Source organism: Lampetra planeri, chromosome 74, assembly GCF_965212315.1.
Source record: "Lampetra planeri chromosome 74, kcLamPlan1.2.h2, whole genome shotgun sequence".
Taxonomy (NCBI): Eukaryota; Metazoa; Chordata; class Hyperoartia; order Petromyzontiformes; family Petromyzontidae; genus Lampetra; species Lampetra planeri.
The window spans coordinates 1,850,276-1,865,126 of NC_136179.1; the positions used below are offsets into that span (position 1 = coordinate 1,850,276).

Here is a 14,851-nt window from a genome sequence, read left to right on the forward strand (position 1 = left end):
ATTAAGAACAAGTCTGAAAACAGGGCTCACTGAATTTAACATTTTACAGGTGGACAATCAGCGGAACAAGCACGTCCGAGCATAATTTGAGAATCGATGTGTGGTTGTAGTCAAATGGCAATGACTTATTTGGCAGCTGTGCGATGAACATTGACACCTCTGCCACAGACGATCGTGTCAGGGTCTCGACTTTGCATTGGTTACAGGTTAATTAAACTAAATGGAAAACAGGGATGAATGTGTTGCCTTCAAGTTAGAAACTTCCATTTTGATTGCCACTCTTCTATTGGCAATGAACGTCGCAAGTGCTGCACAATGAATGCATAGACTAGTTGATGGGTGGTTGGAGTGCAGCAGACTTTTCAGGACATGCCATAGAGCATGGGGGAGTCAATGACGTGCAGAGCAGAGAACGATTTGCGAGACCTAATAATAAATCGGGTTGCAGATCGGCAGGCAGCTCTGTGAGTTGGACAATCTCGAAACCAGTTTTCTTCCAAAGATGCTCCAGCCTCCTCCACGTAGGCTTCGCTGTGATCACCTCCGGTGATAGCCAGTTACTGCTTGCTTTCCCCATTCTCTTTGTACTTGTTCGGATAGGCACCAGTACATCAAGAAAAAGTGATATTTTCTTATTGAGCTGCAATTGAATCGACCGTCGATGCAGATTTATACACGACGATGATGACCAAATCCTCTGACGGAAAGCACCGTGGTTCATTCGTTTCCATTCTCCGTATGATATTGTGATGGTTGGCCGAATAATCGGAAATGCCATTTGGATGTCACGAGAATGATCTACAACACCCACTTCTTCGATAACGTCGGTCACAGTTACAGCAGCAGTGGATGTGAAGATGTAATCCAGTATATTTCCCAAGAGACATGTTGCCCTGCTGACATGCTGGGTTAAACAGTGACTGTCGATAATCCTGGTGAGATCACTGTTAATTTTCCACAAGAACCAGTCAGTCTGGAAAAGTTCATGTAGCAAGAGACGTTACCCACTCTCAATACCAAGTTGAGGAGCTCTTGTCCAGGGTATGGCTTGATACCCAACATCAGCAGCAGTATGGCGATGAAGGCGCTCTTCCGTGATTGTGTGCATGTAGGTCGGAAGAGGAACTGAACAGATCTGTAGCACAACAATGTGTGAGGCATTGCAACAAGTTATGAATACGGTAAGTTAGGGGTCAGCATTTCCATAGCAGATCGTAGCACAGTGGGTGCTGAATTCGAGTAATTTGAACCGGAGAGTTCACCAATTAGCACTCCCTTCTGCACATCGGATGCTGGACCGAGTCTGCTGGTGAGTCTCACCGCAGTGTCGGTGACGTTTGGATGAGATAGAATTGGTTCGTGGATTCAGGCCAGGAGAAGTGCTGGGTATGGCCCCCATTCTCTAGGAAAGAGGGGAATGATTGCTAGACCAGACCACTTGGTTCGCTCAGCCAGAGTCCCGTGAGGGCAGAGGCGCGGCCGCAAGCAGATGGGCAGCAGCAGTGGCAGAAGAAGAAATACCAGCAATGCCATCGCAAGGTGTTGCTGCTATTGTTGTTATTGTTGCTGCTATAGTTGTTGTTGTTGTTGCTTTAGTTGTTCTTGTTGCTGTTGTTTCAGTTATTGCTTATGTTATTGCTTCTGTTGTTGCTGTTATTGTTCCTGTTGTGTCTGAATGTAGCAGTTTGTCCTCTTTCCTCATATAATTGTTGACAGTTTTGACTCGAGAGGTTGTGGTCCAGTCCAAGGCTGTGTGCATTATACACGCAGTTGATCAACGCATTTGATTGACGCCATTGATCGGCTCTGTGTGTATTTGGAATGCTGTTTGTGTATAATTGAAATGCTGATGTGATTGAAATGCTGATGTGTGATTGAAATGCTGTATGCTTGATAGAAATGCTGTGTGATCGGAATGCTGTGTGTATAATTGAATTGGTGTGCATCATCATGGTGTGTATCATCAGCATATTGATGGAACTTGATGTCATGCGATGAGATGATATCGGCAATCGGAGAGACGCATGTTGAAAATAGGAATGTATCGAGGACGGACCCCTTGTGGTATACCAACTAGGCATGGCAGAAGCAATGACTATTCATCGCCAAGCTTGACGAACTGTGATCACCCATCATGATGCAGGTGCCAGAACCAGTTCACTAGACCTCCAGAATACAAAAGAGATCTAGGTGGTACCGGTTGAGCTACCGACAGAGGAGTGGCAGCCTCTCATCTTCAGTGTTTTTGTAATTGTGGTTTAGGTGGAAGGGTCACCAGCCTCTCGCACCCATCTAGAGACTCTGTTGACCACTTTGGTAGCTGCGAGCACCATGCGGGTGTCAGTTGATTTGTATCAGCTATCCCCCCAAAGGATGTTGTTCACAGCTTCCACATCATTACCGATCGGCTTTGACTGAGGAGGTGGGGGTTGTTTCATGCCATCAAACACATGAATACATATTGTATGATGTGATGGTATTATATGACTGTACTGGAGGAATTTCCATCTGCTACAGATACAATGGGAGGCAGATCGACTGGGTGTGGTCAAGGGATGACTCCTTATTTGTCAATGTTGTTATGTATACTGACGATTTGGTAGTGTCTTCTCACTCTAAGGAGTTGGAGATGCTACTCTGGAACCTGTAGCATGCTACTAAGAGGTGGGGCCTTACTATCAGCCCCAAAATATCTAAGCACCCATCAGAGTATTTTGTGTCACTAAACACTCTACCCCCTCGGGTCTTCTAGGCCACAGTCATGCTCTCTCTTCTCTATGGTTGTACAATGTGAAGCCCTTTAATGAGCATCTCTCTTGGTTTAAAACATTCAGACTCACCTGCCTACTTTCCCTCTTGGGTTTAACCATCCTGAATTGTGTGAGGAGCGCATGGATACTTGAAATATCTGTGATACAGTCCCATCGGAGATCTCCTCTGAAAGGCTAGGCTCTGTTAGCTGGGTTATGTAGCCCACATACCCAGCCACCACATGCCCAAGCAGCTTTTGTTTGGCTAGATGAAACAGGCTGAACAGGCACAGCGTAGGCTAGATAAGAATTAGGCTGATGTGGTAAGGAGGATATGGATTTGATTGGACTCGGAGGAGGCTAGTGAAGGACGCTACTGAGTAGTTGGAGGCAGATTTCCTCCAACATTAACAGACAGCAGAGGAGCGATGCTCACAATAACGAGCGGAGTGCCGGGCACCTAAAATTCAGTGAGTTGGCACAGTGCGGAGCACAGGTGGTGCATCTGCCAGTCATTTCATGAAGTTATTGAATAACACCGGGTCTCTCCCATGACATGCCAGTAAGCCTTGGACAATTCACGTGGCCTCAATGTGCACCTAGCCCGGCACAGGCCGGTATTGTGTTGGGAGTGAATTTCCAGTTTACCTCTCTCTCACATTTACTTACCTTTTCTGTCGAAATCTCAGATATTAATCCTTCATTTTTTTTCTGCAGGTAAAGGCACAAATTGAGACATATGAATAATAATAATCAATATTCATTGGGAAAAAATATATTTTTATAATATTGGCACTTAAACCATACCCTTATTTTCAATGTATTTGCTTTTATATAATCAGCAATATGTAAAGTAATACAATCAACTGTCTTTCATTAGGGTTATTAGCGCGTTATTTTTAATTAATTGCCTAATAATACAAGAGCAGTACATTTAATTACAAACTGTAATGTTGGGTTAAATTATTAAACATGACATAATCTAACTTTCCTGTGGAAACAGTGTTAGTTAAAACACAAGTGGAAATAAACAAAAACATAGTTAAACTGGCCATTCTTATTGGGAAAGACTAATGTACTGCTGGCCATATTCTCTAGACCAGTGGTCTTTTTTTATGGCAGCCTGCACCCGTTTGGTTCTCAATCCTAAACAAATGTATAATGTAATAAATACATAGGTTTGATTAATCAAGGTAGTTGTATTATGATTTGAAGCTTTCGTGACTGCAGGAATCCATACTCTTTGGTTCTTTTGGTGAAGTCACGTAGGTAGAAATACAATAAAACAAATCACGACGTTTCGATTGCAACACAAGCGATCTTCATCAGGTGGGACAACCACAGCAAGAAAATTCTGAAGTCGGCGGGAGAGCTGCCGTGGCAAGAGGTTAAATAGGTAAGAGAGGAGGGAGGAGGCAAGGGGGGAAAGAGGGGGGTGGGGTAGGGGGTGGGGGGGGCCGCGTGAGCGCTAGAGGAAGAGGACATGAGGTTGGGGGGGGGGCACGTGGTCGGGGCAAGCAGTAAAGCCGCAGGTAATGATGGAACCAACAACAACACTTTAAGGCATTACCTGTTTAATAAAAATCCTTCCAATGAAGTTTTGCCTGTGTTTATATATCTGGATGGCTTCATGAACAAACCTTTGATAGTAGCCCAAAGGTTTGCAGAGTACCTTGGTCTCGGAAAAAATAACAATATCACGTGGGCCCACAGCGTTATATCAATTCAAGCGGCTCTCCGCTAAAAACCCTAGACCACCCATATTCTGTGGTCTTCCAAAAATCCATAAAGAAGGTACTCCACTTCAGCCCATCGTTTCCACTATCAACTCACCTACCTACAAACTGGCCTGATTTCTGTCTGAGACCATGCTTCCATTCACGGGCAAAGACTACCTCAGCAGTACATAACTCAGCTGACTTGGTCTCTCTAATGAAGGGCATCTCACTGTCTCCAGATGATTGCTTGTCAGCTTTGATGTAGTCTCTCTGTTCACCAAGGTTCCTGTACCTGACACCTTAGCAATAATTGAAAACTTTGTCCAACATGGACTGAATCCTGATGTACCAACTTTGGTTAGGCACTGCCTTACCAACACTTACTGCACATGGAATGGTACTTTCTACAAACAAAATGAAGGTACCCCCATGGGTTCCCCCTTATCACCAGTGATAGCGAATGTTTCCATGGAGAAATTTGAAACAGATGCCATCCAAACATCCACCCTACGTCCTTCCTTGTGGAAGATATACGTTAGATGACACTTTCGTAATTTGGCCACATGGCCTGCCAGCATTGAACCAATTTCTCAACCACATCAATTCCATACACCCATCCATCAAATTCACCATGGAAGTGGAGAAGAATGGCAAGCTACCATTCCTGGATGTTCTGTTTGAGAAGAGGCCTGACGGCTCGTTGGGATTCTCTGTCCACAGGAAAGCCACCCACACAGATTACTATCTAAAACCTGATTTCCACCACCATCCGGCACAGAAGAATTCCCTCATAGAAACACTACACCATAGGGTCCACTGCATCTCCGACCAACACCACCTAGCCAGTTAACTGGAACACGTACACAAAGCCCTCAAGATGAATGGGTACTTGGACCGCATTATTCGCATAGCTGTTTCTCCAACCATGGATAAACAATCTCCTGAGAATCCAATAAAAATCATCACTTTACCATGCATAGCAGGTGTTACAAAAATATTTCCAAAATCTTAAACAAACACAAAATCGAGGTCCGATTCAACACAGTACACAAAATCCTGGATCGAATTCTATCTGCGAAGAAGGTAATTTCTGACTTGCAATACCCTGGAGTCTACAAACTGAGCTGTACCTGCGGTAGCAGTCACATTGGGGAAACGAAACGACATGTCTCAGGCCGTGTTCACGAACACAAGGCAGATCTGAAACATGGCAGAACCAATACCTCTGCCGTAGCTGACCAATAACGCTGTGGGCTTGCATTATTTTTTTTTCCGAGACCAAGGTACTCTGCAAACCTTCGGGCTACTATAAAAGGTTTGTTCATGAAGCCATCCAGATATGTAAACATAGGCAAAACTTCAACCGAGAAGATTGATACAAATTGAACAATCATTGGAAGGATGTTATCAACAAGGTAATGCCTTAACATGTTGTTGTTGTTGTTTCCATCATTACCTGCCAGTTTACTGATAGCCCCGCCTACGTCCCCCCCCCCCCCAGCCTCACGTCCTCTATCTGTTCTTCCACAACCTTTCCACTTCTAGCCCCGCCCACGTCCCCCCCCCCAACCTCATGTCATCTTCCCCGAGCGCTCACGCGGCCCCCCCACCCCCTACCACACCCGACCTCCTCTCCCCCCTTGCCTCCTCCCCCCTCTCTTACCTCTTGCCACACGGCAGCTCTCCCGCCGACTTCAGCATTTTTTTCGCTGTGGTTGTCCCACCTGATGAAGATCGCTTGTGTTGCGATCGAAACGTCGTGATTTGTTTTATTTTAATTCTACCTACGTGATTTTACCCAAAGAACCAAATAGTAAAGTAGTTGTACTTACGTGCCCGTTGTTAAATTGTGTATTCGATGATTTACCTAATAAAAAAATATGGCCATGTCTCTCACCCCCAGAAAGGGCATCTCGCAAATCTAATTTGTGATTTGAATTTTCCGCAGATAATCAGCTGCAACCAACACCTATGGTCTTCCTTGAAATGCGTGTCGCTGTTTGGTTGTCACGATAATAACCTTAGAGCACTAAGCCAACATAATCCATATTCTAGGTGTGATGCTCGGAAGTCACCCTGAATAAAATTGGTTCTTAAGTGATGTGGATTGATGTAATCATCATGGTGACCATTTATTGCACGACACATTTGTGTTAATGTAGTTAATCAATTTGGCATTTTAAGCTTTCAGCATTAGAATAATTATCCATTGTTTTACAACAAACACCACTTTCAGTACCAACAGCCATTTCTGGTTGTTAAACAGCAACATTCTCTGTTTGGCATACCATGTCAGCCAATCCCCAGCATCGAGTGACGAGTTAAGAGTCAGATGCTAGTGGTTGTATCATCATAGCCGTTTCACCTCCTGAAGTAATTGAGCCACCTCATTTCTGCCCACTACACTTTGCAGGACATGATGCCAAGAAGTCATTTTTATTTCTTCTTGGTGTGGCAAGGCAGCCATGTGGATGGCTGTGACTGAAGCTGGCTTCAGGCTCCAAGAGTGGAGCATTAGGTCAGGAAGTGTCATCTCTTTATTAATAGGTGGAGCTTCCTGTCACACATTTAGGTATTATTAATTACGTGTGCTCCAGCGCAGCAGTTGATTGTCAAAATTTTATCCGTATATTTTATTTAATTTGATTTAATTATAGTTATTTTATATCAGCGTTGCTGTTCATGGCACCTTATTTATCCTGCTCGGTTTACGTTATTTAAATTTTCGGTTACTTGATTGCAGACGAGTTGATTGAGGATCTGTCTTACTCTAATCTACCTTGCTGTTGTCAGCTTTGATTCATAATTTATATGATGTCAGATCAAATGTCAGGTCTTTGAAAACCATTGCACCTACATAGTGTATGTATTTGTCTGTTTTAGTCCGCCTAGCTCTGGCTGAGATTGTTTGTGTGGAACCACGTTAGAATAATAGACGATTGCACAATCAGCCCAATGACAATGCACACAGGCCCTCCAAGTTTCATGATGCACCACGGTTCTATACATGTCGACGCCAGCATTACCAGCCTCCTCCAAACATTAATTTTCCCAGATACCTGTAGGCACTGATGGCCTAACCCTATAGCGCTGCTCATGTGAATAATCATTTTCCATTCACATGCTTGCAAATGTCATGTTTCTCAGGATATTTAAAACAAAGAATGTGGTGTCAGTTGGGCAAAATTCCTTAAAAAAAAGAATGATGTCCTCACAACTTTTGTAAGCACGAAATGATAAAGACTGATCCCAAAAGACACCAAGACTTCTAGCTTAGTTTTGTTAGACAGACATTGATGGTCGATCATCAGATGAATGGGGGCCTATCTTGGACAGTTGGTGGGGGGAGCCAATGAAAGGGATCGTGGTGTCATCAACGCAAACTTGGAGATATTTCTGCCACGTACAATAGTTGATGAAAGAGAGCGAATATGAGAGCAAACATGCCAACGACACAGAGTCCGAATCGACTTTGGCACGTATTATTGTGTTGTCCATTTGTCAATGGTAACATAGGCCTTGCTGGTTAAGTTAACCTCCACTAAATAAAATGCGACCTCGCACGTATCTTAAAACTGCCCATAGTGACACGGTTCGCAAGGAATCAGTGGAACCATTGCAAGGCAATATCCAAAACCTGTATTATGAGTTGCAACTGATCAAGTAAACTGCTCTGATCAAGACTACTAAAAGTTGTGCTCAGATCAAGGAGAATGCTTGAAAGCTTTTTTTTTAAATCCTTTATATTAAGTTCGCGTGCTTGCGTGCTTGCTTGCTTGCTTAGGACCGTGCAAATCTTTCGGTCGTTTTTAACCCACTTCCCGTGATCCAATCGAGCTGACATTTTCCACACAGACTCGTTGTGCCAGACAATTATTGTTCGTGAAAAAAAAATCCCAAAATTTTACACTTTTTAGGCAAATTTTTTTTTATTTTACATATATTCAAATAGAACGCATTCATGGCTTTGGCTGAACGTCAGAGTGTAAGAGCCCAGAGCGTAACCCCTCCACAGGCCGTGGCGGAGTAGCGCAGTTGGTAGCGCCTTCGCTTCCCCATGCCAAAGGTTGCGGGATCGATCCCCGCGTCCTCCACAGGCGAATATATTTTTAAATCCTTTATATTAAGTTCGCTGCCACGCATATAAAGGATTTATAGTGAAAAACTTAGTTTTTACGGGTTATACTTATCAGACATTACCAAAACATTGATTAACCTCAGCAGAGCTCTCTCGGTGCTGCACCGTGGTCTAAAACCTGACTGAAATGGATCAAGCAAGTTGTTTAAAGACAAATATTGATGAACGTGCGGTCACTGCATGCTCTAGTATTTTTAACATTTAAAATTGGACTGAAATTGTGGTGCCTTTCCAATAATGTGGGTGGAAATCTGGAGGTATCTGGACCATTGCTGTTGGCAGTAATTGCAAACATATAGTGCTGATTTGATCACAAATTCAAGAGATCATTCAATTAAGTTAGCGGCCTGGATTAAAAGGTGATTTAATATGGCCAAAATGATTTTAGGATGACATTTTATGGCTTGTAATCACGCGGGCAAAATGGACACATTTCGCTTAAGAGTTGACATCCTTGTACTTGTTTAGTGACGTGTTAAAGAGCTGTCGATAAATAGTAAAACCTGAATTCCTCCAGACTCGCTCAGAATATAAACCATTGATTTCATCTTTCATAGCTCTTCTGAATGCCACGGGGAGGGCTTAGTGGCAGAAATCAGTTAGGCCTGAAAACGAGTCAAGGGATCTAACATTTGTATGTAATAAGCAGTCTACAAAAGAGGCCGTAAAGGGCAAAGTCTTCAGTAATTGATACATACATAGTGGAGATTAGAATATGGTGAGACATCTGGGCATTGATGGGGAGAGAGTGAGCAGAGTATGCGCATCTTGGATTAAACTGCACAGTGATCAGATGAACCTGTATCAATAATAGAAAGGTCATTGACTGTGAAGCCAATAGATCACAATTATTCCCGGTATGTTGGATGGTGTTAGTAGGGCCAAACAACTGAAGAATGGTAAGGATGTCTGCAACTGAATAATGTAATGCAGCATTTATATAAATGTTAAAAGGTGCCAACAGCAGAATCCAGAAGCAAGCCACTTAGAGCAGATCAGTTGATAGTGGGTTTCGGAGTATGGTAATTCTGAATTCGCTGCAATGGCTGCAGAGTTCTGCAATGTACGAACACCTTCATATAAATGCATACATTTGCATGCAGATTGCTATGCACCATTGGTACTATCCATAATGCATGTTATTTTTGTTAGATCGGAAAATATATAAAAGTGTCATTAAACCCGCCACCACCACAAGACAAAGCTAATTTGTAAGAGTTGTCACATAAACAGAACATGCCAATGTGGTTTTGAAGCATGGGTTTTACCTGAAGGTTTTCAATCTTTTTTAGCATATCCGCACGCTCCGCCTAGATATAGCCATGAAAACATGAATTGGGTGATGAATACAGTCATACAAATTCTGTGGACCATGTATAATGCCATGCAATGCATACTTAAGCTTGGTAACTGTAAAGTACAAATATAGCAATAAGTGTTAACAAAGGTGGTGTTTTCACTAGAGCTCTAAGAAACTGTCCCCACTGATCACTACCTATTCTTGTGTGGGGAAAACTCCCCCCCCCCCTTCCACAGCCTCCACCAATATCACATACGTGTCAAATCTCAAGTATAACGATTGAGACTCACAATTTGTTACAATATTGAGTGTTTTGAGGCCATGCAATGGAATCTCAGGTTTATTGTTGTTTATCTGTTCTAAATAACTTTCTCAACCCCGTTTAAAGCAGTATATTGGCAGCTGCTGCCAATGGTTCAGGTCTTATGTTAAGTGAACCATTGGTGATGGCAGTAATTGTGAGCAAATAGTGCTGATTTTATGAGAAATAAAACTGTTGGTATGAATTGCAATGATCAGTAGATATTACAATTTCAACTACTGGCCTGTATTTAGAAAGTGATTAACAGTAGAAAATAATATTTTACTGTTAAACTTTCTGATCGTAATTCGGCAGGAAAATAGACAGATTTCCCTTGAGAGATGACATCCTTGTAGTTGTAGGGTGATGAATTAAATAGTTGTCGATAAATGACAAAGCTGAACTTCCTCCAAACCCGTTAATATTTAGGAACCATTGATTTCATCGTCCATAGATCTTCTGAATTATATGGAGAGGGCTTAGTGGCAAAAATCCGTAAGGTATTGAGAATAGTAAAGGGATCTAGACTTTGTATTTAAAAAATAAGTCCCCTTAAAGAGACAGGAAAGGGCAAACGCCTCAGTAATTGATACGTAATTAGTAGAGTTTAGCACGTGGTACAACATCTGGAATTGACGGTAAGGAGAGTGAGCAGAGTACGAGCATCTTGGAGATGACGGCACAGTGATCAGACGAACCTTCTTTAATAGTAAAAATGTCGCTGTCTGCGTTGTGAAGCATGGGTTTTACCTCAGCTTTTTCCTGCTTTACACGCTCCTGGAAATAGCCACGAACACATGAATCGGGTGATGAATACATTCATATAAATTCAGTATAGCATGTATTATGCCATGCATTGCATACTTAAGCTTGTGTATCAGTTAAGTACATATATCGCCATTAGTAAGTGTTCACAAAAAATGTGTTTTCACTAGAGTTCATCTTAAATTGCTCTAACCATCTGTGCTGACCGACCACTACCTATTCTTGCGTGGACAAACTCTCCCTCCCCATTCTACAGCATCCAACCATACTCCATACCTGATACGTCTCATGTATAATGCTTGAGACTCACAATTTGTCACAATTGTGAGTGTCTCATGGCTAGGCAATGAGATTTCACGTTAATTGTGGTTTATCTGTTGTAAATAACTCACTCTGCCCTGTTTAAAGCAATGCACTGGCAGCTGCTTCCAATGGTTCAGGTCTTATGTAAAGGGTTAGCTTTGAAGTTTAATATTTCTTTAGAACCTTTCACTTCATGAGAAGTGAACAGGAAACTAATACAACTGTCCAAGGATAGTACAATTATTACATTCAATATTGAACTGGATATTGGGGCATGTGGCTGGATAGTTGAGTGTGTGGCTGAATCAAATCCTGAATAGAAGATGCAGGAGGTAAATTTGAAGCCCTGGACCCAAGTAGGAGGAATACTAAACTATATTCGCCTTTGAAATATAAGCTAATGCAGACACATCAGCACAGGTGAGCCATTTATGGCAAGGCTATATGAACACTGAATGAAGTTCAACCTAGCACAGATCTTAAAACAGCCCATATTGATACGGTTTGCAAGGTAGGAGCAGAACCAATGAAATTAATTGTCCAATACCTCTATCATGAGTGTCAACTGATCTTCTAAAATGCAATGTTCAATTGTACTAAAAGCTGTGCTAAGATCCAGTAGAACGAGAATGCTTGGAAAGAGTTTTGTTTGTAGATGTTAGCAAATCATTGATGAAACTCACCAGTGCTGTATCTGTGCAATATTATTGCACTCAAAAAGCAGTCTCCTCAAAGAGGCAGGAAAGGGCAAAGAGTCTTCAGTAATTGATATATAATTAATGTAGTTTATCATACAACGCGACATCTGGCATTGATGTGAACAGAGTCAGCTAATTAAGCACACCTTGGAGAATACCGCACAGTGATCGGATGAGCCTGCATCAAGAATAGAAAGGTCGCCGACTGGGAAGCCAATGGGACACACTTATTCCAGAGTATGTCCAATGGTGTGAGTAGGACCTTGAACATGCTACGTGAGACCCAACAACTTAAGAATGGCAAGGACGTGTCTAACTGAATAATGTGAAGGGGCAATTACATGGATGTTACAATCTGCATTCAACAGAGGCCAGAAGCAAGCCGCTGAGAGCAGATCAGGTGGTGGTTGGTTTAGGAGTACAGATAATACAGGATTTGCAGCAATGGCTGCAGAATCCTGCTATCAACATATACTTTCATTTACATGCATATTAATTCCCATGCACCATTTCTAATATGTTAGTAATTACTGTAGATTGATCAGATGAGACTGCATCATTAATAGAAATGTCGCTCACTGTGTTGTGAAGTGTTTATTTTACCTCATCTTTTTTTGCCTTCTGTTCCACATTCATCATCTGTTGGATATAGCCATGAACACATTCATCGGGTAAAAAAACAGTCATACGAATTCCGTGGAGCATGTATTATGCCAGGAATTGCAAACTTAAGCTTGCGTAACTTTAAAGTACATATATAGCAATGAATACGTGTTCACAAAAGATGTGTTTTCACTCGAGCTCATCTTAAGTTGCCCTAAGCAACTGTCCGCACCCACCGCTGCCTATTCTTGTGTGGGCAAAATCCCCACACCCCCCTTACACAGCCTCCACCAATACCACATACGTGTCAAATCACAAGTGTAGCGATTGAGAATGACAATTTGTTACAATATTGAGTGTTTTGTGGCAATGTAATGGAATCCCACGTTTATTGTGGTACATCTTTTGTAAATAACTCACTCAGCCACCTTTAAATCAGGACAGTGGCAGCTGCTGCCAATGGTTCAGGTCTTATGTAAAGGGTCTGAATATATTCCTGGATATAAGCGCAGTAGATCCATTTGAAGACGTAAACCCAAGTAGGAGGAATTGTAAACTCAATTCGCGTTTGAAATGGAAGCCAATGCAGAGACATCCGCACAGATGAGACGTGGTCATGTCTCTGATTAGCATGGCTGGCAACATATGGTGCTAAAGAAGTTTAACATACAGAGGTGATGAAGAGGAGTGCAAGGGAGCCTCGGGCCGCCACATTTTGGACAGACTGCACGCTAATCAAGATGTTACTCGGGGCTTCGGAGAGCAAAGCATTGTTGAATGAGCACAGTGTCCAGTTTCTCAGCATGTTCGGGACGGAGAATGTTGTGCCAGTTGGGCAACATTCCTTAAATAAAAGAATGATGTCCCCACAACTTTTGTGACATATGAACGAAATGATAAAGACTGATCCAAGAAGACACCAAGATTTCGAGCTTCATCTTGTTAGATTGACATTATGATGGTGGATCATCAGATTGATGGGGGCCAACAGCTGGTGGGGGGAGCCAATGAGAGGGATCTCAGTTTCATTACCGTTAACTGAGAGAAATATCTGCCAAATTAAATACTTCATGAGGAAGAAAGCGAATATGAGAACGTACATGTCAACGTCACTAGAGTCCGATCCGAGTTGGGCAAAGTTTACTGTGCTGTCCATATGGCAATGGAAGCATAGCTCTTGCTATTTAAGCGATGCTCCAATCAGAACCATGTACACACTGAATAAAGTAAGACCTAGCACAGATTTAAAAACTGTCCATAGTCACACGGTTTGCATGCAAGGAGTGGAACCTTTACAAGGAAATGTCCGAGACCTCTATTACGAGCATAAACTGATCAAGTTAAATTCTCTATCAAGACTACGAAAAGCTGCCCTCAGATCAAGGAGAATGCTTGAAAGATCTTTTTTGTAGATGTTAGCAATTCAATGATGACCCTCACCAGAGCTGTCGAGGTGCTGCACCTTTTTAAATCCTTTATATTAAGTTCGCGTGCTTGCGTGCTTGCTTGCTTGCTTAGGACCGTGCAAATCTTTCGGTCGTTTTTTAACCCACTTCCCGTGATCCAATCGAGCTGACATTTTCCACACAGACTCGTTGTGCCAGACAATTATTGTTCGTGAAAAAAAATCCCAAAATTTGACACTTTTTAGGCAAATTTTATTTATTTTACATATATTCAAATAGAACGCATTCATGGCTTTGGCTGAACGTCAGAGTGTAAGAGCCCAGAGCGTAACCCTTCCACAAGCCGTGGCGGAGTAGCGCAGTTGGTAGCGCCCTCGCTTCCCGTGCCAAAGGTTGCGGGATCGATCCCCGCATCCTCCACAGGCGAATATATTTTTTAAATCCTTTATATTAAGTTCGCTGCCACACATATAAAGGATTTATAGTGAAAAACTTTGTTTTTACGGGTTATACTTATTAAATCCTTTATATTAAGTTCGCTTGCTTGCTTAGGACCGTGCAAATCTTTCGGTCGTTTTTTAACCCACTTCCCGTGATCCAATCGAGCTGACATTTTGCACACAGACTCGTTGTGCGTGACAATGAATTGTCGTAAAAAAAATTTTTACAAAATTTTACAATGTTTAGGGGAAAAAAATTAAATATTTATTTACCAATTGGTTAATGCTGGCACACAATCATCTGACCCATAGGTGGCAGCCATCTCAAGCCAGAGGACGAGAGGACTCTAGCCGCCCCGATGCCACGCATATAAAGGATTTATGGTGAAAAACTTTGTTTTTTCGGGTTAATTTTTTATAAATCCTGAA

General features: G+C 42.3%; 1 protein-coding gene across 5 annotated transcripts in view; it reads right to left on the reverse strand.

Moving 5' to 3' along the window:
• Positions 1-14,851, reverse strand: part of LOC144737870 (guanylate-binding protein 2-like) — a 234,684-nt gene that overhangs the window by 20,773 nt on the left and 199,060 nt on the right. For all 5 annotated transcript variants that reach the window (XM_078620753.1, XM_078620754.1, XM_078620752.1 and 2 more), the window contains 4 exons: positions 12,577-12,612; positions 10,958-10,984; positions 9,875-9,916; positions 3,420-3,461 (listed from right to left, as the gene is read on the reverse strand). In XM_078620753.1, coding sequence (XP_078476879.1) covers positions 3,420-3,461; positions 9,875-9,916; positions 10,958-10,984; positions 12,577-12,612 — 147 coding nt within the window. The remainder of the gene's footprint in view (positions 1-3,419; positions 3,462-9,874; positions 9,917-10,957; positions 10,985-12,576; positions 12,613-14,851) is intronic.